Source organism: Anomaloglossus baeobatrachus, chromosome 4 (assembly GCF_048569485.1).
Source record: "Anomaloglossus baeobatrachus isolate aAnoBae1 chromosome 4, aAnoBae1.hap1, whole genome shotgun sequence".
Lineage (NCBI taxonomy): Eukaryota > Metazoa > Chordata > Amphibia > Anura > Aromobatidae > Anomaloglossus > Anomaloglossus baeobatrachus.
The window spans coordinates 608,066,488-608,093,553 of NC_134356.1; the positions used below are offsets into that span (position 1 = coordinate 608,066,488).

Genomic DNA, 27,066 nt, shown 5'->3' on the forward strand with positions numbered 1-27,066 from the left:
AACAAGGGCAAGGTTTTTACTCCAATCTCTTCGTGGTTCCAAAAAAGGACGGCTCGTTCCGTCCTGTTCTGGACCTAAAGCTGCTCAACAAGCATGTGAACGCCAGGCGGTTCCGGATGGAATCCCTCCGCTCTGTCATTGCCTCAATGTCTCAAGGAGATTTCCTTGCATCAATAGACATCAAAGATGCTTATCTCCACGTGCCGATTGCTACAGAGCACCAACGTTTCCTACGTTTCGTGATAGGAGACGACCATCTCCAGTTCGTAGCTCTGCCATTTGGTCTGGCGACAGCCCCACGGGTTTTCACCAAGGTCATGGCGGCAGTGGTAGCAGTCTTGCATTCTCAGGGACACTCGGTGATCCCTTACTTGGACGATCTACTTGTCAAAGCACCCTCTCAAGAGGCATGCCAACACAGCCTGAATGTTGCGCTGGAGACTCTCCAGACTTTCGGGTGGATCATCAACTTTTCAAAGTCAAACCTGGCACCGGCTCAATCACTAACGTATCTTGGCATGGAGTTTCATACTCTCTCAGCGATAGTGAAGCTTCCGCTGGACAAGCAGCGGTCACTACAGACAGGGGTGCAGTCTCTCCTTCAGGGTCAGTCGCACCCCTTAAGGCGCCTCATGCACTTCCTAGGGAAGATGGTGGCAGCAATGGAGGCAGTCCCGTTCGCGCAGTTTCATCTGCGTCCACTTCAATGGGACATTCTCCGCCAATGGGACGGGAAGACAACTTCCCTAGACAGGAAAGTCTCCCTTTCTCAGACGGCCAAGGATTCTCTGCTATGGTGGCTTCTTCCCACCTCATTATCGCAGGGAAGATCATTCCTGCCCCCATCCTGGGCAGTGGTCACGACAGACGCGAGTCTGTCAGGGTGGGGAGCAGTTTTTCTCCACCACAGGGCTCAAGGGACGTGGACTCAGCAGGAATCCACCCTTCAGATCAATGTTCTGGAGATCAGGGCAGTGTATCTTGCCCTATTAGCCTTCCAGCAGTGGCTGGAAGGAAAACAGATCCGAATTCAGTCGGACAACTCCACAGCGGTGGCATACATCAACCACCAAGGAGGGACACGCAGTCGGCAAGCCTTCCAGGAAGTCAGGCGGATTCTGATGTGGGTAGAGGAAAGAGCATCCACCATATCAGCAGTTCACATCCCGGGCGTAGAAAACTGGGAAGCAGACTTCCTCAGTCGCCAGGGCATGGACGCAGGGGAATGGTCCCTTCACCCGGACGTGTTTCAGGAAATCTGCCGCCGCTGGGGTGTGCCGGACGTCGACCTAATGGCGTCTCTGCACAACAACAAGGTCCCGACCTTCATAGCGCGGTCTCGCGATCAAAGAGCTCTGGCGGCAGACGCCTTAGTGCAAGATTGGTCGCAGTTCCGGCTCCCTTATGTGTTTCCACCTCTGGCACTCTTGCCCAGAGTGTTACGCAAGATCAGATCCGATTGCGGCCGCGTCATACTCGTCGCCCCAGACTGGCCGAGGAGGTCGTGGTACCCGGATCTGTGGCATCTCACGGTCGGCCAACCGTGGGCACTACCAGACCGTCCAGACTTACTGTCCCAAGGGCCGTTTTTCCATCGGAATTCTGCGGCCCTGAACCTGACTGTGTGGCCATTGAGTCCTGGATCCTAGCGCCTTCAGGATTATCCCAAGGGGTCGTGGCCACCATGAGACAGGCTAGGAAGTCCACTTCTGCTAAGATCTACCACAGAACGTGGAAGATTTTCTTATCCTGGTGCTCTGCACAAGGAGTATCTCCCTGGCCATTCGCGTTACCTGTTTTTCTTTCCTTCCTGCAATCTGGGTTGGAAAAGGGCTTGTCGCTCGGCTCCCTTAAAGGGCAAGTCTCGGCACTATCCGTGTTTTTTCAGAAGCGTCTAGCACGACTTTCTCAGGTGCGCACGTTCCTGCAGGGGGTTTGTCATATCGTACCTCCGTACAGGCGGCCGTTAGATCCGTGGGATCTAAACAAGGTCCTTGTTGCTCTCCAGAAGCCGCCCTTCGAGCCTCTGAGGGATGTGTCACTTTCTCGACTCTCACAGAAAGTGGCCTTTCTGGTAGCGGTCACGTCTCTTCGGAGAGTGTCCGAACTAGCAGCGCTGTCATCCAAGGCTCCTTTCCTGGTGTTCCACCAGGACAAGGTAGTGCTGCGCCCCATTCAGGAGTTTCTCCCTAAGGTGGTATCCTCTTTTCATCTTAATCAGGATATCTCCTTGCCTTCCTTTTATCCGCATGCAGTTCATCGGTATGAAAAGGATTTACATTTGTTGGATCTGGTGAGAGCACTCAGAATCTACATTTCCCGCACGGCGCCCCTGCGCCGCTCGGATGCACTCTTTGTCCTTGTCGCTGGTAAGCGCAAAGGGTCGCAGGCTTCCAAAGCCACCCTGGCTCGATGGATCAAAGAACCAATTCTTGAAGCCTACCGTTCTGCTGGGCTTCCGGTTCCATCAGGGCTGAAGGCCCATTCTACCAGAGCCGTGGGTGCGTCCTGGGCATTACGACACCAGGCTACGGCTCAACAGGTGTGCCAGGCAGCCACCTGGTCGAGTCTGCACACTTTCACCAAACATTATCAGGTGCATACCTATGCTTCGGCGGACGCCAGCCTAGGTAGAAGAGTCCTGCAGGCGGCAGTTGCCTCCCCGTAGGGGAGGGCTGTCTTTGCAGCTCTAACATGAGGTATTTCTTTACCCACCCAGGGACAGCTTTTGGACGTCCCAATCGTCTGGGTCTCCCAATGGAGCGCCGAAGAAGAAGGGAATTTTGTTACTTACCGTAAATTCCTTTTCTTCTAGCTCCTATTGGGAGACCCAGCACCCGCCCTGTTGTCCTTCGGGATTTTTGGTTGTTTTTCGGGTACACATGTTGTTCATGTTGAATGGTTTCAGTTCTCCGACGTATCTTCGGAGTGAATTTGTTTAAACCAGTTATTGGCTTTCCTCCTTCTTGCTTTTGCACTAAAACTGGTGAGCCAGTGATCCCACTGGGGGTGTATAGCCAGAAGGGGAGGGGCCTTACACTTTTTAGTGTAATTGCTTTGTGTGGCCTCCGGAGGGCAGTGCTATACACCAATCGTCTGGGTCTCCCAATAGGAGCTAGAAGAAAAGGAATTTACGGTAAGTAACAAAATTCCCTTCATTCCAACTGTCCAAAACGGTATAGGCAACAGGACGATCTTAATGGGAGGCTTTTATTTTTGCAAGTTCACCGCACTTGGATTTTTATTCCTGTTTTCCAGTACAATATGGGGCAGAATGTTGACAGTCATGTAAGGCTGCTTTCACACCTCTGGTTTTTCTTGTGTGGCACAATCCGGCACTTTGCAGAAAAACTGCAACTGTTTTTTTTTGCCGCCGGTTGCGTTTTTTTTGCATAGACTTACATTAGTGCCGTATTGTGCCGCATGGGCTTGCGTTCCGTCCGTTTTTTGCCACATGCGGCAGATTTAGCCGATGCGGCGGCCGGATGGAACGTTGCCTGGCACATTTTTTTGTCCGGCAAAAAAACCCCGCATCGCGCCGCATCCTGCCGATGCGGCGCAATTTGCAATGCATGCCTATGGCCGCCGCATGCGTTTTTTCCCACTGCGCATGCTCAGTAGCCTGCCGCAAGCGGCAAAATCCGGACGGGCCGCATGTCAAAAACTTATGCAAAGGATGTGGTTTTGTCGCCGCATCCGTTGCATAGGTTTTAGAGCCGGATTGGCCGGCTCTGCTAAAACCGGATGTGTGAAAGCAGCCTAAGGGTTTGATCCTGGATGCCTCTATTTGCAGCCATATGTCTCGGGTGTTTGTGGTATATCATCATCTTCAAGCCGATATATCCTCCAATCGGTATCCAGCTCAGAAAGACGTGTTAAGTGGGCTTTACACGCTACAATATATCTTACGATGTGTCGGCGGGGTCACATCGTAAGTGACGCACATCCGGCATCATAAGTTATATTGTAGTGTGTGACAGCTATGTGCGATTGTGATTGAACGGTAAAACGTTCATCGCATGCACGTTGTTCAATTGCTAAAAATTGAACGTGAGGTTGTTAAATGTACCCGGGGTAGCGCACATCGCAGTGTGTGACACCCCGGGAACGATGAACAGATCTTACCTGCGTCCTGCGTCTCCTGGCCAGCAATGCGGAAGGAAGGAGGTGGGCGGGATGTTTACGTCCCGCTCAGCTCCGCCCCTCCGCTTTTATTGGCCGGCTGCCACGTGACGTCGCTGTGATGCCGAACGTCCCTCCCACTCCAGAAAGTGGACGTTTGCCGCCCACATCGAGGTCGTATGGACGGGTAAGTACGTGTGACGGGGGTTAATCGTTTGTGCGGCACATTCAACAAATTGAACGTGCCGCACATACGATGAGGGCGGGTACGATCGCATACGATATCGTATGCTTAATCGTAACGTGTAAAGCAGGCTTTAGAGGCATCCGGGTTGGTGAAGAGACACATGAGCTCCACAAGGCGGCAGCTGTTAATATATGGAATATATAGTGTCGCATGGTGACCATATAAATAAATGGATTATCATGTAATATATGGGCAGGATGATGATTTTTTAGCAGCTCCTTTTTGATGTCTCTGCCAGGAAGGGGCTCCATGTGTTTTTCCTCTTTTACGTCATCTTCACTCACTAATAGTCAAGGTTAGGAGAGATAGATCTACAGTGATAAAACAGAAATCCTGAAAGCGGTTTTCTAACAAACATGAATAGCCCATTCTGCGCCCCGACCTGAGCCCCCCTCACCAGCACAGGATGTTAATTCACTTCTGCACCATCAGTTTCCAGCACCCTGTCCCCCCGGAATGTTAGGGAATAAATAGAGAGACAATGGGGTGTCACAAAGCTGTGCCGTACATCAGAAATCCTGAGAAAATCCACATGGCTTTTGTAAAATATTATTATTATTATTTATTATTATAGCGCCATCAATTCCATGTCGCTTTACATGTAAAAGGGGTATACATAATAGGGACAAGTACAATACTCATAAACAGTACAAGACACAGACAGGTACAGGAGGAGAGAGGTCCCTGCCCGCGAGGGCTCACAGTCTACAAGGGATAGGTGAGGACACAGTAGGTGAGGGTAGAGCTAATTGTGCGGCGCTGTATCAGACTGAGGGTTACGGCAGGTTGTAGGCTTGTCGGAAGAGGTGGGTCTTCAGGTTCCTTTTGAAGCTTGGCAAGGTAGGCGAGAGTCTGATGTGTTGAGGCAGAGCATTCCAGAGTATGGGGGAGGCATGGGAGAAATCTTGGATATGATGGTGGGAAAAGGAGATGAGAGGGGAGTAGAGAATGAGGTCTTGTGAGGATCGAAGGTTACGCGCAGGTAAGTACCGGGAGACTAGGTCAGAGATGTAGGGAGGAGACAGGTTGTGGATGGCTTTGTATGTCATGGTTAGTGTTTTGAACTGGAGTCGTTGGGCAACGGGAAGCCAGTGAAGGGATTGGCAGAGAGGAGAGGTCGGGGAGTAGCGAGCGGAGAGGTGGATGAGCCGGGCAGCATACTTTAGAATAGATTGTAGGGGTGTGAGACTGTTAGAAGGGAGGCCACAGAGCAGGAGGTTGCAATAATCCAGGCGGGAGATAATAAGGGTGTGCACTAGGGTTTTTGCAGCTTCTTGGGAAAGGAATGTATGGATCCGGGAAATATTTTTGAGTTGGAGGCGGCAGGAGGTGAAGAGGGCTTGGATGTGTGACTTGAAGGAGACAGCAGAGTCTAGAGTTACTCCCAGGCAGCGAGCACGTGGGACCGGGGAGAGTGGGCATCCATTGACATTGATGGATAGGTCAGGTGGGGGGGTTGAGTGAGGAGGAGGAAAAACAATGAATTCTGTTTTGTCCATGTTCAGTTTTAGGGATCGAGCAGAGAAAAAGGATGAAATAGCAGACAGACATTGTGGGATTCTGGTTAGTAGGGTTTTATGTGTCTGCCATTTTCATGGCCTATCCTTAGTTTGGGGTCTGACTCCAGCCCCTCTACTGATCGGAAAACTAGAGGAGCTATGGAAACACCGATGAGCATCATGCCCTTTGCATTGTTTCCCAGGCAGAGCATTGTACGTTTTATAGCCGCTGTTCCTGATAATACAGCTCCGGCCGCCCGGTGGGATGTGATCGTCACAGATAATCTGCAGCCTGATTGGCTGCAGCCCTCGTCCCCCCCCATCTACCCTTTTCAATCCTGAATGTTGATCCCAGGAGACTGGCAGGGAAAGTATGAGCAGCACTAGTCTTGGAGATGAGGTTTTCATATTTGTAAACTCCCAAACCCATTAAAGGGCTATTAAAAAAAACAAGTTGCCCATAACTCTAATCACTGGGGGTCTGATCTTTGGGACTCCCCATAACCCTGAGATCAGTGTTGAGGAGGGCCTTTACATCAAATACTTGATTAACCTCTTGACATAGGGGATTGTGGGAAGTGTATTTAATTTGCCTTACATAAGTCAGTCATCAGAGAACCCAAGATAGCCTCCGATGACGTCATAGACTCTCCCATCAGCATAATCGCAGATCCACCCAGATGATGTCATAGACCCGCCCATCAACAGCACAGATCCACCCATTGATTAACCCACGGATTGTCCCACTGACCAATGAGCATGTCCGAACATGCCTATGCCCTTAAGGCTGCTTTACACGGTACGACCGATTTTCAATTTCACAATCGATCGTACCCGCCCCCGTTCTTTTTGCGTCGCGGGCAAATCGCTGCCCATGTCGCACAAAGTCGGTAACCCCCGTCACACGTACTTACCTCTCGTGCGACCACGCTGTGGGCGGCGAACGTCCACTTCCTGGAGTGGGAGGGACGTTCGGCGTCACAGCGACGTCACGCGGCCGCCGGCCAATGGAAGCGGAGGGGCGGAGATGAGCGGGACGTAAACATCCCGCCCACCTCCTTCCTTCACATAGCCGGCGGCGGCTGCGTGACACAGGTGAGCTGCTGTTCATCGTTCCCGGGGTGTCACACGGAGCGGCGTGTGCTACCCCGGAAACGATGAACAACTAAATTAAACGATATTATGGAACCTAGCGAGCAGTACACGACTCACGATTTGTGAGCGATACTGCGTCGCTAGGAGGTGTCACACAGGCCGGCATCGTCAGCGATGCCGGATGTGCGTCACTAAAACCGTGACCCCGACGATATATCGCACGATAGATTGTTTGGTGTAAAGCAGCCTTTAGTCTATATAAGATGCCGCATGTCTAATGAAAGGTCTCCTGATCACATCTGACCCTTTTGTCCGGTGTTGATTTCCCTTAAGCATGCACTTGATCCACACCAATTAGGTCAGGCAGTAGGCAACATGAGTGAACCCTGGTTAAGTGTTCACCCTGACATCAGGTGTCTGGAACCCCCAGAAGGGTGCACTGCATTCTCGTCCTGAATGCACATTGTCTTTGTGACTGCTGGAAATATCCTAGCACAGCGCTCTGTTGTTCCTTAGAAGTCCAATAAACAATGATTTGAGTAGAGGGCGAGTATGTGCACCTCAGCTCCATGTGGGTTGGGAATGCACAGCACCATTCGTGAGGTTCCAGAGCCTAGATTGCTGTATACCGGTGGTCGTACTCTCTTCCCATACGATCAGCAAGCTATTCCCTGTGCAGACAATAGGGAAAAACTTGACTTTTTGGTAATAACTAGTGATGAGCGGGCACTACCATGCTTGGGTCTCATAATGAGCAGTTGATGCTCGGATCAGCACAACTCATGTATCAAGGATAATGGAAGTCAATGGGGACTCGAGCATTTTCTGAAAGATTTCCCGAAAAAATGCTCAAGTCCCCCATTGACTTCCATTAAGACAAAACAATCACTGATCTCGGGGAGAACAGCCAGAGAAAACACTGCCGGCAGCCAGCAAAGGCGCTCAACACAGTGAAATCCTAGGTGCATTGCCCCCTGGGAAGTATGCAAATCAAAAAAGGTCCGTGGAGATGGGTCCTTCCAAGAGGGATATCTGGCTATTTTCTGTGTCGAGACTCCTAACAGAGGCTCCATGGACCTTTTTTGATTTCCATTGACATCCATTGTAATTGATACACGAGTTGTGCTCATCCGAGCATCAACTGCTCATTACGAGACCGAGCATAGTAGTGCCCGCCCATCACTAGTTACGAGTACCGAGCATGGAAGTGCCTGCTCATCATTAGTTAAGAGTACCGAACACCCAAGCGTAGTAGTGCCCGCTCATGACTAGTTAAAAGTACTGAGCACCCGAACATGGTAGTGCCTGCTCATCACTAGTTACGAGTACTGAGCACCCGAGCATGGTAGTGCCCGCTCATCACTAGTTACGAGTACTGAGCACCCGAGCATGGTAGTGCCCGCTCATCACTAGTTACGAGTACTGAGCACCCGAGCATGGTAGTGCCCGCTCATCACTAGTTACGAGTACTGAGCACCCGAGCATGGTAGTGCCCGCTCATCACTAGTTACGAGTACAGAGCACCCGAGCATGGTGGTGCCTGCTTATCACTAGTTACGAGTACTGAGCACCCGAGCATGGTAGTGCCCGCTCATCACTAGTTACGAGTACTGAGCACCTGAGCATGGTAGTGCCCGCTCATCACTAGTTACGAGTACTGAGCACCTGAGCATGGTAGTGCCCGCTCATCACTAGTTACGAGTACTGAGCACCTGAGCATGGTAGTGCCCGCTCATCACTAGTTACGAGTACTGAGCACCTGAGCATGGTAGTGCCCGCTCATCACTAGTTACGAGTACTGAGCACTTGAGCATGGTAGTGCCCGCTCATCACTAATAATAACCCTTTAAGACCATACAGGACAAATCCTTTGTGAATGGATTTATTTGTGATATATAGCCTAGCCACTACTAAATGTGTGGTCCTCATTCATCTAATAAAAAAGACCATCAATAGAGAAGTCCGCAAAAAATATTTTTGAGTAGAAAAGTGGCTTCTCATTGTTAATAAGTTACCACAGGCTTTGTACAAGAATTTGCTGATGTCATCCGGAGCGGTGAGGGATAATCCACCTCCCTGCAGGACGGGACGGATCGTAGCCGGACTAGGAGCCAGCGGGGACATTACATAGGGCCACATTCACACAACTGGTAGAGGAGCCGGTGAGCGCAATATTCAGAGTGGATTGAAAAGGTAAGAGCAGGATAAATGAATCTATTTTCTTCCCCACCTGCTGCACCTAAGCTGAGTACTGGAAAGGGAAAGTAGTAGGCGTCCTGTCCTGGGGTGTATCAGCCTAATCATGTCCACCAGATTGCTCTTACCACCCTCATTGATCACACTGGTGCCTCCATGTCTTTCCCATAGTCACAGTATAGTGTCCCTTATATTCCAAAATAGCCAAATCAGTCACTCCATTCCTAAGGCTACTTTCACACATCAGTTTTTTTCCATCAGGCACAATCCGGAAAAAAACGGATCCGCCGCCGGATCCGTTTTATCCCCATTGATTTGTATTAGCGCCGGATTGTGCCTGATGGCCTTGCGTTGCATCCGGCTTTTGCCGGATCCATCGTAATTGGCTAATGCAGCAGCCGGATGGAACATCTCTTGTAACGTTTTTTGTCTCCGACAAAAAAACGCATCGCGCCGGCTATATGGCGTGATTTACGATAGAAGCCTATGGACGCCAGATGCGGCGTAATGTGTCAAAAAACGGATGCGGCCGCAAAAAAAACAGACGAAACGGATGTACCGGATCTATTTTTTGACGGATCCGGTATACCGGATCCGTAAAAAAAAAAAAAAAGGATCAGGCGCATCCGTTTTTGTATATTCTGCGGTGGATCCTTTGCATCAGGCACATGCCGGATTGTGTCTGATGGCAAAAAACTGATGTGTGAAAGTAGCCTTAGGGGGGCATTACACGTAGCGACATCGCTTCCGTAATATCGTCGGGGTCACGTCGTTAGTGACGCACATCCGGCGCCGGTAGCGACATCGCAACGTGTAAATCTTAGGTGCGACGATAAACTATCACAAAAGCGTAAAAAATTGTTGCTCTGTGTAGCGTCGTTCATTTCCATAATGTCGGGTCGACCGCAGGTACGATGTTGTTTGTCGTTCCTGCGGCAGCACACATCGCTGTGTGTAAACCCGCAGGAACGACAAACATCTCCTACCTGCGTCCACCGGCAATGCGGAAGGGAGAAGGTGGGCGGGATGTTATGTCCCACTCATTTCCGCCCCTCTGCTTCTATTGGCCAGCCGATTAGTGACGTCGCTGTGACGCCGAACGCACCTCCCTCTTGAAGGAGGGATTGTTCGGCAGTCACAGCGACGTCGCCGACCAGGTATGTGCGTGTGACGCTGCCGTAGCGATAATGTTCGCTGCAGCAGCAATCGCCACATATCGCATGCAGGGGCGGGTGCTATCGCACTGGACATCGCTAGCCGATGCTAGCGATGTCGCAACGTGTAAAGTACCCCTTAGTCGTCAGCATGACAGCAGAGGGCGATTCAGGAATATTGTTTTATTGTTTTTTTTTTACTTGATTTAAAGAGACAATGTTATTATCTTGTGAAATTGTCAGAAAACTTCAGAATAACAGACCATGGGGCCACCACAACAAATAATTAACCACTTCACGACCAAGGACGTGTATATACATCCTTTAATGCGGGCTCTCGCAGCGAGCCTGTAGTATTCCTCGCACAAGTCTTGTGATCTGATCAGCAGACATGTGCAGTGTACAGACTCGGGTGGATCGCACGTGTTAACCCCTTAGATCACGTTCTCAAACACTGAGAACAGGTTCTAATGCGCTCCGACAGAGATTGAATGTTCACCGCCGCCATTGGCACTCCCATGATGAGATCACTGGGCTCCAAGGGGTTGCCATGATAGTGTAGTCAGCTGATGACCCGTCGCTGTCATTCCGTGATTCTGTGAACGCCATTAGAGCGCCGACACTCACAGGAGATCAGCATTTCTGCTAATTAGAGAAGTACTGAAGCATTGATCTGATCAGCAGAAGCGATCGGATCGTGTAGGCATAAGGAAACAAGTTTTTAAAAATATGACGAAACCCCCTAAAAGTTCAGATCAGCCCCTTTTGCCACATTGAAAAATAAAATATTAAACCCCCCCCACATATTTGGCATCACCTGGTTCAGAAATGCCCAATTTATCAAAATATAAAATCAATTAATCTGATTGGTAAAGTGTGTAGTGAGAAAAACAAATAAAAACTCCATAATTACGTTTTTTTGGTTTTTTTTTTATCACCGCAGCATTGCATTACAATTCATTAATAGGAGATCAAAACATTGCATCTACCCAAAAATTGTATGATTATAAACATCAGCTCAAGACACAAAAAATAAACTGGGTTTTTGAAATATTTTATTTCAAATAAAGGATTTTTTAGTTTGTTTTTTTTTTCTTCTTTTCTTTTCACTTACAGATTAGTAATGGGGGGGGGGGTCTCATAAATGCCTTCCATTACTAACCTAGGGCTTAGTGGCTTATTTCCCCAATTTCCACAGCACCACGGTAATTGGGATGACCTGAATAAAGTGCCAGGATTCTTGCATCTAATGGATGCAACAATTTTGGGCGCCTGCAGGCTGTTATTTTTAGGCTGGTGGGGGGCCCAATAAGCGTGGGTCTCACCAACCTGAGAATACCAGCCCCCAGCTGTCGGGTTTTATTATGGCTGGGTACCAAAATTTGGCAGACAACATGATGTTTTTTTAAAAATTATTTATTTAAATAATAATTTGAAAAGCGCACAACTGGGGGCTTTATCTCTGTGATTTATCTGGGTATCATAATACGGGAACAACCTACACCAATTTATTAATTTTTATACCATGATATAGACCCGCAGAAAAGGTTTGTGATTGGTTGCAGTCAGATCTGCTGTCACACAGGCTGGGGATGTGTCTGACATCAACCAATCACAGACGCCAGGACTGCCGGTGGGCGGGGTAAACGGCGAATATGTATGAAGGTAAATGAGCTGCCCCAGAAGAATAATGAGTGACTGTAGGAGTAGTTACAGCTGCGTCGAGACTCGGTAAGTATAGCGCGCCCAATCCCCCTATCCCTTCTACCATCGTTCTTAAGTGCTGGATTCTGGTCCCCATAGACTTAAATGGGGACCGGTGTCTGGCCAGATATCCGGAATCAATTCCAATCCAGAGCAGATTTTTTTTTTTAAAGTTCGGTTAGTCTCGCGATCCTGGATATCTGCGAGTTCGCCCAACACTAATCACACGGTATACATTTTTGCCATGACCTTCTGTTTAGAACAGGCTGGTGCACACTGTCCAATTTTTTCCATCTGTATGGCATCCATTTTACATGAAAAATTGTATAAATAATAGTTTTCTATCTTTATAATCTTGATGGTTCCATGACCCACTGCACGACATACAGATGTTATCGCATATGCAATCTGATTTTTACGTATCCATTGACTTATAATGGACGAGGCTGATCCAAAATACGGATCAATGCTGCAATTTTATTTTCTGCAGGCAGACTATCAGTCTGTGCGTAAAAAACATGTCTGTGAACGTCCCACGTTGACTTGCAATCACTCCCTGTGTAGTCTGTATGTTATCAGTTTTTGCATACAGACAGCACAAAGACATTAAAGGCTATGTGCGCACGCTGCATTTTTTACTGCGTTTTTGCAGTGCGTTTTTGGGCTCAAAACTTCATGTGTTGTGCTTCCCCAGCAAAGTCGATGACTTTTCCATTTTCCCTGTCCGCACACAGCTTTTTTTTTTTTTTGGCTGCATTTTTGAGCTGTGACAAAAAAATGGACCTGTTAATTCTTTTGCTGCGTTTTTCCACCCATCCAATGCTTTGAAAAATGCAGCAAACGCAGTGATCAAAAAACGCAATAAAAAACGCTGCTTTTTTACCACTGCATTTTTGCCGTGGGTGCATTTTTTGTGGCCAAAAACGCAGAGTAAAAAACAATGTAGCGTGAGCACATAGCCTTAGACCGTTCGTTCCAACAAGCCCCAATATGCAGATTACTAGCCAGGTGTAGGGAAACCCTTACCCCTTTATTGGAATCCTCTGAAGATACAGTGCCAGTCAGCACCCCTCCAGTACAAAACCAGATTTAAAAGGATTATTCCCATCTCCAAGATCCAATCCCAATATATAGTAAGTGTAATAATAATATTAGCAAATACCTCCAAATAGAAATGAATAACCGGAGAAAAGAGGAGTTTTTGAATGCAAAAATAGTTTATTAGACGCAAGGAGGGGTTTTTTGGCTAGGATAATTAAAACGAGATGGGCAGGAAACAACGACAAATAGATATAAATACCTTCACAATAGGACATACATGATGACAAGAAGAAAAAAACTGCTTAATCAAGCAGTGGGTCTCTTATCACACTATATTAAATTATCAAAATATAAAGTGCTGCAGAGCAAGTAGGGATCACATGCCGAAGAGTCCACTAATGAACATTTCATATAGTTAACTGCACAAATAATTCCCATATAACATGGAAGGCTTGTCCTGAAAAAAAGTCAAGGCACCACAAAATGATAAAATACCTAATGAGGCAGGAATAGGCTGAAATCACCGGCACCGCGATCACGCCCAGAGCACAAAAAAATACCCCCCGGCCCACCAAAATATTTTTTGTACTCTGGGCGTGATCGCGGTGCCGGTGATTTCAGCCCTATTCCTGCCTCATTAGGTAATTTATCATTTTGTGTGCCTTTGACTCTCTCTCTCTCTCCTCCCTCCTCTCTCCTCCCTCCTCTCTCTCTCTCTCTCTCTCTCCTCCCTCCTCTCTCCTCCCTCCTCTCTCTCTCTCTCTCTCTCCCCTCTCTCTCCTCTCTCTCTCCTCTCTCTTCTCTCATCTCCTCTCTCCTCCTCTCTCTCTTCTCTCTCCTCTCTCCTCTCGCTCTTCCTCTCGCTCTCCTCGCGCTCTCTCCTCTCTCTCTTTCTCTCCCTCTTCTCTCTCTTCTCTCTTCTCTCTCTTCTCTCCCTCTTCTCTCCCTCTCTTCTCTCTCTCCTCTCTCTCTTCTCTCTCTTCTCTCCTCTCTCTCTTCTTTCTCTCTCCTCTCTCTCTCCTCTCTCGCTCTCTCCTCTCGCTCTCTCTCGCTCTCCTCTCTCTCCTCTCTCTCATCTCTCTCTCCTCTCTCTCCTCTCTCTCATCTCTCTCTCCTCTCTCTCATCTCTCTCTCTTCTTGCTCGCTCTCTCTCCTCTCTCTCTCCTCTCTCTCTCCTCTCTCTCCTCTCTTCTTTCTCTCTCCTCTCTCCTCTCGCTCTCCTCTCGCTCTCCTCGCGCTCTCTCCTCTCTCTCTTTCTCTCCCTCTTCTCTCTCTTCTCTCTCTTCTCTCCCTCTTCTCTCTCTCCTCTCTCTCCTCTCTCTCTCTCCTCTCTCTCTCTCCTCTCTCTCTCTCCTCTCTCTCTCCTCACTCTCTCTCCTCACTCTCTCTCCTCACTCTCTCTCCTCACTCTCTCTCCTCACTCTCTCTCTCTCCTCTCTCTCCTCTCTCCTCTCTCTCTCTCCTCTCTCTCTCCCTTCTTTCTCTCTCCTCTCTCCCTTCTTTCTCTCTCCTCTCTCCCTTCTTTCTCTCTCCTCTCTCTTTCCTCTCTCTCTCCTCTCTCTTCTTTCTCTCTCTCCTCTCGCTCTCTCTCCTCTCGCTCTCTCTCCTCTCGCTCTCTCTCCTCTCGCTCTCTCTCCTCTCGCTCTCTCTCCTCTCGCGCTCTCTCTCCTCTCTCTCGCTCTCTCCCTCCTCTCTCTCTCCTCTCTCTCCTCTCTCTTCTTTCTCTCTCTCCTCTCGCTCTCTTCTCGCTCTCCTCTCTTGCTCTCCTCTCGCTCTCTCTCCTCTCGCTCTCTCCTCTCGCTCTCTCCTCTCGCTCTCTCCTCTCGCTCTCTCCTCTCGCTCTCTCCTCTCTCTCCTCTCTCTCCTCTCTCTCTCCTCTCGCTCTCCTCTCGCTCTCCTCTCGCTCTCCTCTCGCTCTCTCTCCTCTCGCTCTCTCTCCTCTCGCTCTCTCTTCCTCTCGCTCTCTCGCTCTCCTCTCCTCTCGCGCTCTCTCTCTCCTCTCTCCTCGCTCTCTCCTCTCTCTCTCCCCTCCTCTCTCCCTCCTCTCTCTCTCCTCTCTCTCTCCTCTCTCTTCTTTCTCTCTCTCCCTCTCGCTCTCTCTTCTCGCTCTCCTCTCTTGCTCTCCTCTCGCTCTCTCTCCTCTCGCTCTCTCCTCTCTCTCTCCTCTCTCCTCTCTCTTCTTTCTCTCTCTCCTCTCGCTCTCCTCTCTTGCTCTCCTCTCGCTTTCCTCTCGCTCTCTCTCCTCTCGCTCTCTCCTCTCGCTCTCTCCTCTCGCTCTCTCCTCTCGCTCTCTCCTCTCTCTCTCCTCTCTCTCCCCTCTCTCTCCTCTCTCTCTCCTCCTCTCTCTCCTCTCTCTCTCCTCTCTTCTTTCTCTGTCCTCTCTCGCTCTCCTCTCTCGCTCTCCTCTCGCTCTCTCCTCTCGCTCTCTCTTCTTTCTCTCTCCTCTCTCGCTCTCCTCTCACTCTCTATCTCCTCTCGCTCTTCTCTCCGCTCTCTCCTCTCGCTCTCCTCTCTCTTCTTTTGCTCTCTCCTCTCGCTCTCTCCTCTCGCTCTCTCCTCTCGCTCTCTATCCTCTCGCTCTCTATCCTCTCGCTCTCTATCCTCTCGCTCTCTATCCTCTCGCTCGCTCTCTCTCCTCTCGCTCTCTCTCCTCTCGCTCTCTCGCTCTCCTCTCTCTCTCCTCTCCTCACTCTCGCTCCTCTCTCTCTCTCCTCTCCTCACTCTCGCTCCTCTCTCTCTCTCCTCTCCTCACTCTCGCTCCTCTCTCTCCTCTCGCTCTCTCTCCTCTCGCTCTCTCTCCTCTCGCTCTCTCTCTCTCCTCTCGCTCTCTCTCTCTCCTCTCGCTCTCTCTCCTCTCGCTCTCTCTCCTCTCGCTCTCTCTCCTCTCGCTCTCTCTCCTCTCGCTCTCTCTCCTCTCGCTCTCTCTCCTCTCGCTCTCTCTCCTCTCGCTCTCTCTCCTCCTCGCTCTCTCTCCTCTCGCTCTCTCCTCTCGCTCTCCTCTCTCTCTCTCCTCTCTTCTTTCTCTCTCCTCTGTCGCTCTCCTCTCTCTCTTCTTTCTCTCTCTCCTCTCGCTCTCTCCTCTCTCTCCTGTCGCTCTCCTCTCTCTCCTAACTCTATATATTTTGATAATTTAATATAGTGTGATAAGGGACCACTGCTTGATTAGCAGGTTTTTCTTCTTAAATTTACGCTTCGCATCATCATGTATGTACTATTGTGAAGGTATTTATATCTATTTGCTGTTGTTCCTGCCCATCTCGTTTTTAATTATCCTCGCCAAAACCCCCTCCTTGTGTCTAATAAACTATTTTTGCATTCAAAAACTCCTCTTTTCTCCGGTTATTCAGTGTTTAATATGGACTTTGTGGAGGCATATAAGGGGCCTTGATGTGGTACTCTTCTGCCAATATTTTCATAATGGTTTTATGGAGATTTGTTTTCTTGTCTCCAATTAGAATTGTAGTATAGTTCTCCTGATATATCCATGTTTCTTACCTCATTTGCAGGGCATTGCAGCTTAGCTATCCATGATTACAACCACAAGCAACTAACTGTCACCATATGAGTGGCTATAACCATGGCTTCCTAAGCTGCAATGCCCTGCATGACAAACTGGACAAGTGTGGTAAAATGGTATGGCTTTTGGAACAAGGGGAAGAAAAAACGAAAGAGCAAAAGTGAAAAATTCCCTGCGTAATAAAGGGAAAAGTGAATGGTTTTATCACAGGGGGCGGCAGATAGCGGGGTTTGTATAAGAATACCCAAAATGTGACCATCTTTCTTTGTCGCTCCATTGGGAGACCCAGACAATTGGGTGTATAGCTATTGCCTCTGGAGGCCACACAAAGTATTACACTTAAAAGTGTAAGGCCCCTCCCCTTCTGGCTATACACCCCCAGTGGGATCACTGGCTCACCAGTTTTGTGCTTTGTGCGAAGGAGGCAACACATCCACGCATAGCTCCACTTTTTAGTCAGCAGCAGCTGCTGACTATGTCGGATGGAAGAAAAGAGGACACATATAGTGTCCCCAGCATGCTCCCTTCTCACCCCACTGTATGTCGGAGGTGTTTGTAAGGTTGAGGTACCCATTGCGGGTACGGCGGCAGGAGCCCACATGCTGATTCCTTCCCCATCCCTTTTTACAGGGCTCTGGGTGAAGTGGGATTTACCGGTCTCCAGGCACTGAGACCGTGCTCCATCTACAGCCCCTGGAGAAGATGCTGGATGGAGCGGAGTACATCAGGGACATGGCCCTGCTTCCTCAAGGTACTCTGTGTCCCCGTGCATTTGGCGCTCACACCGCAGCATGCTGGGTGTTGTAGTGCGCCGGGGGACATCAGCGCTGCGGCGCCTGTGCCATGGCCTCATTCAGCTTTGCTGAAGCAGGCTCACTTATGGGAATTGGTCGCGCCGGCCGCTGGGACTGCGGCGCGGCTGGCACTTGTAGTGCGCCGGGGACTTCAGCGCGGCCTGCGCTTTTTACGGCGGCCGCGCTGATAACTAGAGTCCCCGGCTTTTGCGGCCTGCTTCCGTTCGTTCCCGCCCCCAGACCTGCCAGGAATCGGTCGCGCCGGCCGCTGGCAGCGGCGCGGCTGGCACTTGTGGTGCGCCGGGGACTTCAGCGCGGCCCGCGCTTTTACGGCGGCCGCGCTGATAACTAGAGTCCCCGGCTTTTGCGGCCTGCTTCCGTTCGTTCCCGCCCCCAGACCTGCCAGTCAGGAGAGGGGCGGGACGCTGGCCACTTCTATGAATCGGTCGCGCCGGCCGCTGGAACTGCGGCGCGGCTGGCACTTGTGGTGCGCCGGGGACTTCAGCGCGGCCCGCGCTTTTACGGCGGCCGCGCTGTTAACTCGAGTCCCCGGCTTCTGGGCCTAGTCTCCCTTCGTTACCGGCCCACAGCCCTGACAGTCAGGGTAGGGGCGTGACGCTGCATAGAGCAGAGCTGAGAGCTGGAGTATGTTTTGCATACTCCACCCCTCTCACTGTGTGCACTGTGAATCCGGATTCCCGCACTTTCTCAGGCACGCCCACGGCTTCCTTCTCTACAAGGACACCGGCAGCCATTAGTGTCAGTTTCTGTACGATACAGAGACAAGTGTGGAAGACCCTGGCATTCTGATAGTCACACAATCGCTGTAACAGGCGTTAAGCAGCACCTGTGGTGCTAACCCCACTAGTGCAGAAGTGCACTTATAGATATGCTTGTACTATATACATTGCACTGTTTGGTCGCACGTTGTATATACCCTCCTGGATTATGCGGAGGAGTTATCAGCATATTCTCTGTGTAAAACAAAGGTGCAGAACCACATGTTTTTCTATACAGCTGGTACAGCATGTACGGCTATACGGCCGGCAGGTACATAGACTCCCACTGTATGCACTAATGGCCAGGGGATGAGGACGGTGTCTGCAGTATTTACTGACAGTTTTTTCTGAGACTATGGCTATGATACTAGAAGCCTAGCAGTCCGGACATGTCTCTCACAATATGGGCACTGTTGAATCATTGATCCATGGCCCCCCTCAGTGTGAATAACTAACAGCTCCGGGAATGTCACACGCATCCCAGAGTCACGGCTCTGCACGGACGTCAGTCCCAGACAGCCTAAGTGGGCTCGCTATGAGCGGCCTCGGTTTCATCAGGGTCCTAACAGAAGGACTCGCTGTGTAATGAGGCGGAAGTAGCGCTCAGGATTCTGATCCTGAGACCGCTCTCAATCTGGATACACCTGATTGTGACGCCATAGTAAATAATCTTATAGCGTCCATCTATAGAATGTGGGTTATTTCTCACAGCTCCTCCAGTGGAGGAGTCAGCTTCACGTATTTTTCTGGACCACTCTGCCTTCAGAGAGGCAGTCCAGGAACACCACACTTATCCAGATATGCGCTTCTCCAAACGGCTTAGGATACACGTTATCCCTGTCCCCTGACTTGGTCAAGGACTGGACCCAATGTCCCGAGCGGCATCCTCCAATCTCCAGGCTTGTAGCTAGATCTGTGCCGCAGGTGGCATCCTTAACCTCTCAAATGTCTGCATTTGTTTCTTACGCGATTCAGGTTGTCCTGGACTCTGCGAACCGTGCGGCGGTAGCCTCCGCTACTCCGTGTTTTTTAAGCAGAGCCTGGTCTGCTCGTTAAGTGAATGGAAGGCAGATTCTGCTTCCAAAAAAGGTTGCCTAACCAGTTGCCTTTTTCTGCTGACCGACTGTTTGGTGAGCGTTGGATGTAACCATCAAACAGTCCAGGGGTAAGGATTCATCCTTTCCTCAGCCCGGACACAACAAACCCCAACAGAGCAAGAGGCAGTCGGGGTTTTCGGCCTTTTCGAGGCTCGGGCAGGTCCCATTTTTCCTCGTCCAATGTGGACTCAAAAGGATCAGAGGAGCTAAGATTCTTAGCGGGCTCAGTCTCGCCCAAAAAAGCGACAGTCTGAAAACCCGCTTCCAAGGCGGCTTCCTCATGACTTGCGGCCTCGGTCGGTAGCAGGCTCTCCCGCCTTGGCGATATTTAGCTGCCATAGGTCAATGACCATTGAGTGTGAGACATTCTGTCTCACGGGTACAGGATAGAGCTCACTTCTCGTCCTCCAACTCGATTCTTCAGAATTTCTCCACCTCCCGGCCGGGCCGCTGCTCTTCTGCAAACAGGGTGCACTCTATAGGCAGAAAGAGTGATGACCCCCGTTCCTCTTCAGGAACAAGGTCACGGTTTTTACCCCAAATTCTTTGCGGTACCTATAACAACGGGCCGTTCCGTCCCGTTCTGGATCTAAAAATGCTCAGCAAGCTCGTGGACACCAGGCGGTTCCGGATGGAATCCCTCCGCCATGTCATCGCCTCAAGGTCCCAAGGATATTTCCTAGCATCATTAGGCATCAAGGATGCTTATCCACACGTGCCGATTGATCCAGAGCACTAGCGTCTCTACGCTTCGTTATAGGAGACGAACACCCTCTGTTCGTAGCTCTACCTTCCGGCTAGCGACAGTCAACTGGTCTTCGCCAAGGTCAGGGCAGCAGTAGTCACAGTCCTGCACTCTCAGGGTCACTCTGTGGTCCCGTATTTAGACGATCTACTTGTCAAGGCACTCTCTTAGGAAACATGCCAACACTGCCCGAACGTTGCGCTGGAGACTCTCTAGAGTTTTGGGTGGATCATCAACTTTTTAAAGTCAGATCCGACCCCGACCCTATCGATAACATATCTAGGCATAGAGTTTCTTACTCTCTCAGCGATAGTGAAGCTGCCGCTAGACAAACAGCATTCACTACGGGCTGCAAGCTCTTCTTTAAGAACCAGTCGCACACATTGAGACGCCTCATGCACTTCCTACGTAAGATGGTAGCAATGGAGGCAGTTCCTTTCGCGCAGTTTTACTGCGTCCACTACAATGGGACATTCTCCGCCAATGGGACGAGGAGTCGACGTCCCTCAACAGAGTCGTCGTTCTTTCTCAGGCGGCCAAGGAATCTCTACGGTGGTGGCTTCTTCTCACCTCTTGGTCAAAAAGAAGGTCCTTCCTATCCCCGTCCTGGGCGATAGTTACGACAGACGCGAGTCTATCAGGGTGGGGAGCAGTTTTTCTCCACTACAGCGCTCAGGGTACGTGGACTCAGCAAGAGTCCACTCTTCAGATCAATGTTCTTGAACACAGAGCAGTGTATCTTGCCCTACAATCCTTCCAACAGCGGCTGGAAAGCAAGCATATCCGACTTCAGTCGGACAGCTCCACAGCGGTGGCATACATCAACCACCAAGGAAGAACGCGCAACCGGCAAGCCTTCCAGGAAGTCCGGCAGGTTCTGATGTGGGTGGAAGACACGGCATCCACCATATCCACAATTCACATCCCAAGTGTGGAAACTAGGAAGCTGACTTCCTAAGTCGCTGAGGTGTGGCCGAAAGAGTATGGTCTCCTCACACGGACGGGTTTCAGGAGATCTGGCGCCGCTGACAGAGGCCGGACGTCGATCTAATGGCGTCACGGCACAACAACAATGTGCCAGCTTCATGGCACGGTTTCACAATCATCGAGCTCTGGCGGCAAACGCCTTAGTTCAGCATTGGTCGCAGTTCCAGCTACCTTAGGTGCCACCTCTGGCATTGTTGCCCAGAGTACTGCGCTAGATCAAGACCGACTGCGGCCGCGCCATCCTCGTCGCTACAAATTGGCCGAGGATGTTGTGGTACTCGGTTCTGTGGTGCCTCACGGTAGGCTAACCGGGGGCACTACCAGACCAATCAGACTGGCTGTCTCAAGGGCCATTCTTCCATTTGAATTCTACGGCCCTCAACCGGATGGTGTAGCATTGAGTCCTGGAACCTAGTGTCGTCAGGATTACCTCAGGACGTGGTTGCCACCATGAGACAGGCTAGCATACCAACGTCCGCCAAGATTGACCACAGGACGTGGAAGATGTTCTTATCTCGGTGCTCGGCGCAGGGTGTTTCTCCCTGGCCGGTTGCATCGTCTATGTTTCCTTCCTTCCTGCAATCTAGGTAGGAAAATGGGTTGTCGCTCAGTTCCCTTTAGGGACAAGTCTCAGCGCTATCTGTATTTTTTCAGAAACGACGACTTCCTCAGGTACGCACGTTCCTACGGGGAGTTTGTCTTCTCAGCACTCCGTACAAGCGGCCGTTAGAGCCCTGAGATCTGAACAAGGTTCTAATTGCTCTCCAGATGCCGCCTTTCGAGCCTTTGAAGGATGTCTCCCTTCCCGTTTTTCACGGGAAGTGGCCTTCTAGTAACGGTCTCGTCTCTTAGGAGAGTTTCCGAGCTAGCAACGCTCTCATACAAACTCCCTTCCTGGTCCTTCACCAGGACAGGGTAGTTCTGCGTCCGGTTCCGGAATTTCTCCCTAAGGTGGTATCCCATTTTCATATCAATCAGGATATCACCTCACCTTCTTTGTGTCCTCGTCCAGTCCATCAATTTCAGAAAGATTTGCATCTGTTGGTTCTGGTGAGAGCACTCAGGTTCTACTTCCCGCATGGCGCTCCTGCGCCACCCGGATGCACTCTTTGTCCTTGTCGCTGGTCGGCGTAAACAGTCGCAAGCTTCCAGATCCACCCTTGCTCGGGGGCTCGAGGAACCAATTCTTGAAACCTACAGTTCTACTGGGCTTCTGGTTCTCTCAAGGCCGAAGGCCCATTCTACCAGAGCCGTGGGTGCATCCTGGGCATTACGGCACCAGGCTACGGCTCAGCAGGTGTGTCAGGCACCCACCTGGTCGAGTCTACTTACTTTTACCAAGCATTATCAGATGCATACCTACGCTTCGGCAGACGCCAGCCTAGGTAGATAAGTCATTCAGGCGGCGGTTGGCCACCTGTAGGAGAGGGCCGTTTGACGGCCCTATCATGAGGTATTCTTTTACCCACCCAGGGATTGCTTTTGGACATCCCAATTGTCTGGGTCTCCCAATGGAGCGACAAAGAAGAAGGGAATTTTGTTTACTTACCGTAAATTCCTTTTCTTCTAGCTCCAATTGGGAGACCCAGCACCCGCCCTGTTTTCTCGGGGTTTTTCTGTTTTTTCGGGTACACATGTTGTTCATGTGGTATGGTTCAGTTCTCCGATGTTTCCTCGGATTGAATTGGTCTTTAAACCAGTTATTGGCTTTCCTCCTTCTTGCTTTGGCACTAAAACTGGTGAGCCAGTGATCCCACTGGGGGTGTATAGCCAGAAGGGGAGGGGCCTTACACTTTTAAGTGTAATACTTTGTGTGGCCTCCAGAGGCAATAGCTATACACCCAATTGTCTGGGTCTCCCAATTGGAGCTAGAAGAAAAGGAATTTACGGTAAGTAAACAAAATTCCCTTCTTCTCTTTCTTGAAAGGTTGATGCTGGCGTCTGTCCGCGGTGTCCTGCGAGAAATCCAGCGTAACGCTGTCGTCTTCTTGCCCCGGAGAGGCATTTCCTACTTTCCTCCACTGAGGATGAGGCTTATTCAGTTTCAGAGCTCTACTTCCACAGGCCGGAGGATTGGATTAGAGCTGGATGGAGAGAGAGTCATTGACCTAAACGCCTTTGATTCATCGCTTCCATGTGGGATGAGAGAATTTCTAGAAGGTGGAGATGTAACATTGCAGATAGCGAAGAGGTACACTCCAGATATCTACTGGGCTATACCCTTACAGACTCGTAGAAATCATCCCATTCAAACTCCTCCTAGTTGTGATGGTCTCTGTCCCCCGCTCTGCAGTGATAAGTGCGTGAACCACCAGATTCCATAATCTTTTCCCGATTTCTTAGCTCTCTTTATCTATATCATAGTTGGCGAGCATCCTTTAAAGGGAACCTGTCACTAGATTTTGGCCTTCTAAACTAAAACTAGCATCTTAAAGGGAACCTGTCATCAGAAATTTCGCTCTAAACCTAAAAGATTCCCCCTCTGCAGCTCCTGGGCTGCATTCTGGAGAGGTTCCTGTTGTTTATGTGCCCCCTTTCTGACCAAAATAAAGACTTTATAAAGCGGTACCTTTTTGTATTCAGATCTTGATAATGGTACACAGGGGCGGGCTCTCTGGTGTCCGTTAGTCTGCCTCCTGTCGATTTAGGCCATCCCCCATCGCGCAATTTCAAAGAGGTGACATGAGGTAAGCTGGCCAGCGCTTGCGCAGAACGGTGGAGGCGACGGTGAAAGCGCGACCACGAGATTATGGGCGGGTACTTGCTGATGAAAGTCACAGCGCCGCCGATAATCTCACGCATGCGCCGTGCCACTCTCACGGGACTGTGCAATGTGGACAGTGTGACCGCTGGTGACGTGTTGCGCATGCGCGAGATTATGGGCGTCGCTGTGACTTTCATCAGCAAGTACCCGCCCATAATCTCGTGCTCACACTTTCATCGCCGCCTCCACCGCCGCCTCCACCATTCTGCGCAAGCGCTTACCTCACGTCACCTCTTTGAAATTGCGCGATGGGGGATGGCCTAAATCGACAGGAGGCAGACTAACGGACACCAGAGAGCCTGCCCCCGTGTACCATTATCAAGATCTGAATACAAAAAGGTACCACTTTATAAAGTCTTTATTTTGGTCAGAAAGGGGGCACATAAACAACAGGAACCTCTCCAGAATGCAGCCCAGGAGCTGCAGAGGGGGAATCTTTTAGGTTTAGTGCAAAATTTCTGATGACAGGATACCTTTAAGGCTGTTTTACACGCAGCGACATCGTTAGCGATGTCGCTCGTGAAAGCACCCGCCCCCGTCGTTTGTGCGTCACGGGCAAAACGCTGCCCGTGGTGCACAATATCGCTAACACCCGTCACACGTACTTACCTTCCTAGTGACATCGCTGTGGGCGGCGAACAACCTCTTCATTAAGGGGGAGGTTCGTGCGACGTCACACAGCGGCCGACCAATAGAAGCGGAGGGGGCGGTGACCAGCCGCATTAACGACATGCCCACCTCGTTGCCAGAGGACGCAGGTAAGCTGTTGTTCGTCATTCCCGGGGTGTCACGCGTAGCGATGTGTGCTGCCTCAGGAACGACGAACAACCTGCGTCCACAACGACCAACGAGATTTTGAAAATGAACGATGTGTCAACGATCAATGATTAGGTGAGTATGTTTGATCGTTGACACTCGCTCGGAGCTGTTACACACAATGATGTTGCTAACGACGCCGAATGTGCGTCACGAATTCCGTGACCCCGACGACATCTCATTAGATATGTTGTTGCGTGTAAAGCCCCCTTTAGACAGCGCCTGTGCTGCATTCTATAAGGGTGCACGTTACCCCCGTCTGCGCAGACATATTCCTGGCTTGCGCAGGCACACTTCACTTTGCCCTATTACGGGTAGAGCCAAAAACATATGTGAGCCTGCGCGAACGTGGATGGCAGCCGAGACATCATCCACATGAATCAGCACAAGAGGACGCTGAAAGGAGGGACAGGTGCAGATTAGGACACCTATTGTACTGGACCGGGCAATTTACATACATGGCATTAGATTTTCTAAAGGTATTTTTGGGGTCTACAGGAGGGTCAGGGGGTAACATGCACCTTCATAGAATGCAGCACAGGTACTGCTTAAGGTGCTAGTTTTAGTTTAGAAGGCCAAAATCTGGTGACAGGTTCCCTTTAACACTAGAACTACTGGACTTGTGACACCTATATAGAAATACATGGTGCAAAGTAGTCAAAATGACTACCTCAGTAGTTCTAGTGTTAATATAGACCTCAAAATCACCTGCATAAACATAGGGATAAATGTGAAAATTACTGTTGGGTACTTGTCTGCTCACCGCATAATGCCCATGACATACTGTTACACTCTGGTCATCATTTTCAGCTGCCTGTTGTATTATACATCTCTCTTAACAGATTATTTAACCCTTTAGACACTGCTATTAGTGCTGATCAAGGCAGCTATGTAGGTGACAGAAGGAGAATGCTTCTTCCGTCATCTCAGATTCCAACAGTAATAGCAGGAACCCTACCGTGTGCACTGTCCCCTTGTAATCATAGCACTCTACAAGTGCAAAACTATTTTCTTACTGACTGGGAACATTGTCATTTGGCAGTCGTAGGGAGACTTGTATGCCAGGGGATGTACCCTGGGAATTTAATATGCAAAGAAGATCTCCAGGACAAAGAAAGCTGGATATTTCCTGCCTACCCTATCGGTCAATGTCTGATCTTTTAATAAGCTGTCAAGAGTTGGGAACTACATACCTGCTTTTTCCTTAGAGCTATTTTGCTTATCGCATTATTGTAATAATGATTTCCCTTTTAGGGCCCTGGATTCTGGTCAGCACATCCTGAGTCGCTCCCAGCTCTCCATCTTGGCGCCCATCACCAACCCTGAGAAGGTTATTTGTATTGGGATGAACTACGTTGACCACTGCCTGGAGCAAAATGTTCCTGTTCCAAAAGAACCAATCATCTTCAACAAGTTCCCCAGCTCCATCGTTGGTCCATATGACTCCATTGTCCTTCCTGCAGAAAGTCAGGTGCCTATGCTGATTTTTAGAGGGGGAGTGGCGCTATATACAGTATGTTTCCACCAGCGCTAACTAAAGTGCGCACATAGAAATAGAGAGTCTGTCAGCACAGAATGACTGTTCAACCCCAGTATATATACTTGTGGCACCCCTGGCGTGGCCGATCAGTTCACTGTGCCTTCCCATCTACTTGTTTTCCGGTCATCTCCTGTTTTTTTGATCGACAGTTGTAAAACCACTTTTTTTGCAAGGCTCAAAGACAAATGGTCGGGGTAAAGGGGAGGACACATTTGGCATAATGTCTTGCAGGTTTCACAGTGAACTGTATAGAAAGATGCAGACCAGCACTCTTTCCAACACACAGGTATGAAGAACATTTGCAGCATACAGGCAGAAGCATGCAGTTGTATATGGTGACAGTCACATATGTTTAGACGTCCTCTGTCAGTCCAGCTTAACAGAATTGTAAACTATGGTGTGAACTATGCACTACAGCACTGTCCATATACAATGGAACCTTGGATTATGAGCATAATTCGTTCTATGAGTGTGCTCGTAATCCAAGTTACTTGTATAGCAAGGCAACTTTTCCCATACGAAACAATTGAAACTCAGACAATTTGTTCCACAACTTCCCTACTGTGCCATTACACATACACACATTATTCTCACCTATCCTCCGTTCCCTCGGTGGCTTCTTCTCTGGTTTTTGCAGTCTGCAGGCATGTGGTCCCAGTAACGATCGCAACCGATGCAGGGGCTGCCGCTGTCAGGGCTTCAGCAGCAGATGTCACCCATGAGCCGCTCTTGCCTCTGATTGGCCAGCGCACTGATGTCATACGCATGAGCCGCTTGCCTCTGATTGGCCAGCGCACTGACGTCATACGCATGAGCCGCTTGCTTCTGATTGGTCAGCGCGCTACCTTTGGGAGGTGTGCAGAGCTCAGCGCCGGCAGACATGAAGCACAGACAGCAGCAGCCCCTACACGGGCTGCGATTGTTACCAGATGCATGTGCCTGCGGACCACAAGAAGCAGCCAGAGCGGG

General features: G+C 50.0%; 1 protein-coding gene across 3 annotated transcripts in view; it reads left to right on the forward strand.

Moving 5' to 3' along the window:
• LOC142304127 (oxaloacetate tautomerase fahd2, mitochondrial-like) overlaps nt 1–27,066 on the forward strand; it is a 66,197-nt gene that overhangs the window by 13,614 nt on the left and 25,517 nt on the right. For 2 of the 3 annotated variants that reach the window (XM_075346191.1, XM_075346193.1), the window contains exons 2-3: nt 22,905–23,168; nt 25,812–26,028. In XM_075346191.1, coding sequence (XP_075202306.1) covers nt 22,909–23,168; nt 25,812–26,028 — 477 coding nt within the window. In that variant the 5' untranslated portion in view covers nt 22,905–22,908. Of the gene's footprint in view, nt 1–9,049; nt 9,157–22,904; nt 23,169–25,811; nt 26,029–27,066 lie in introns of those variants that run through there. The other variant, XM_075346192.1, reaches the window with a different exon arrangement.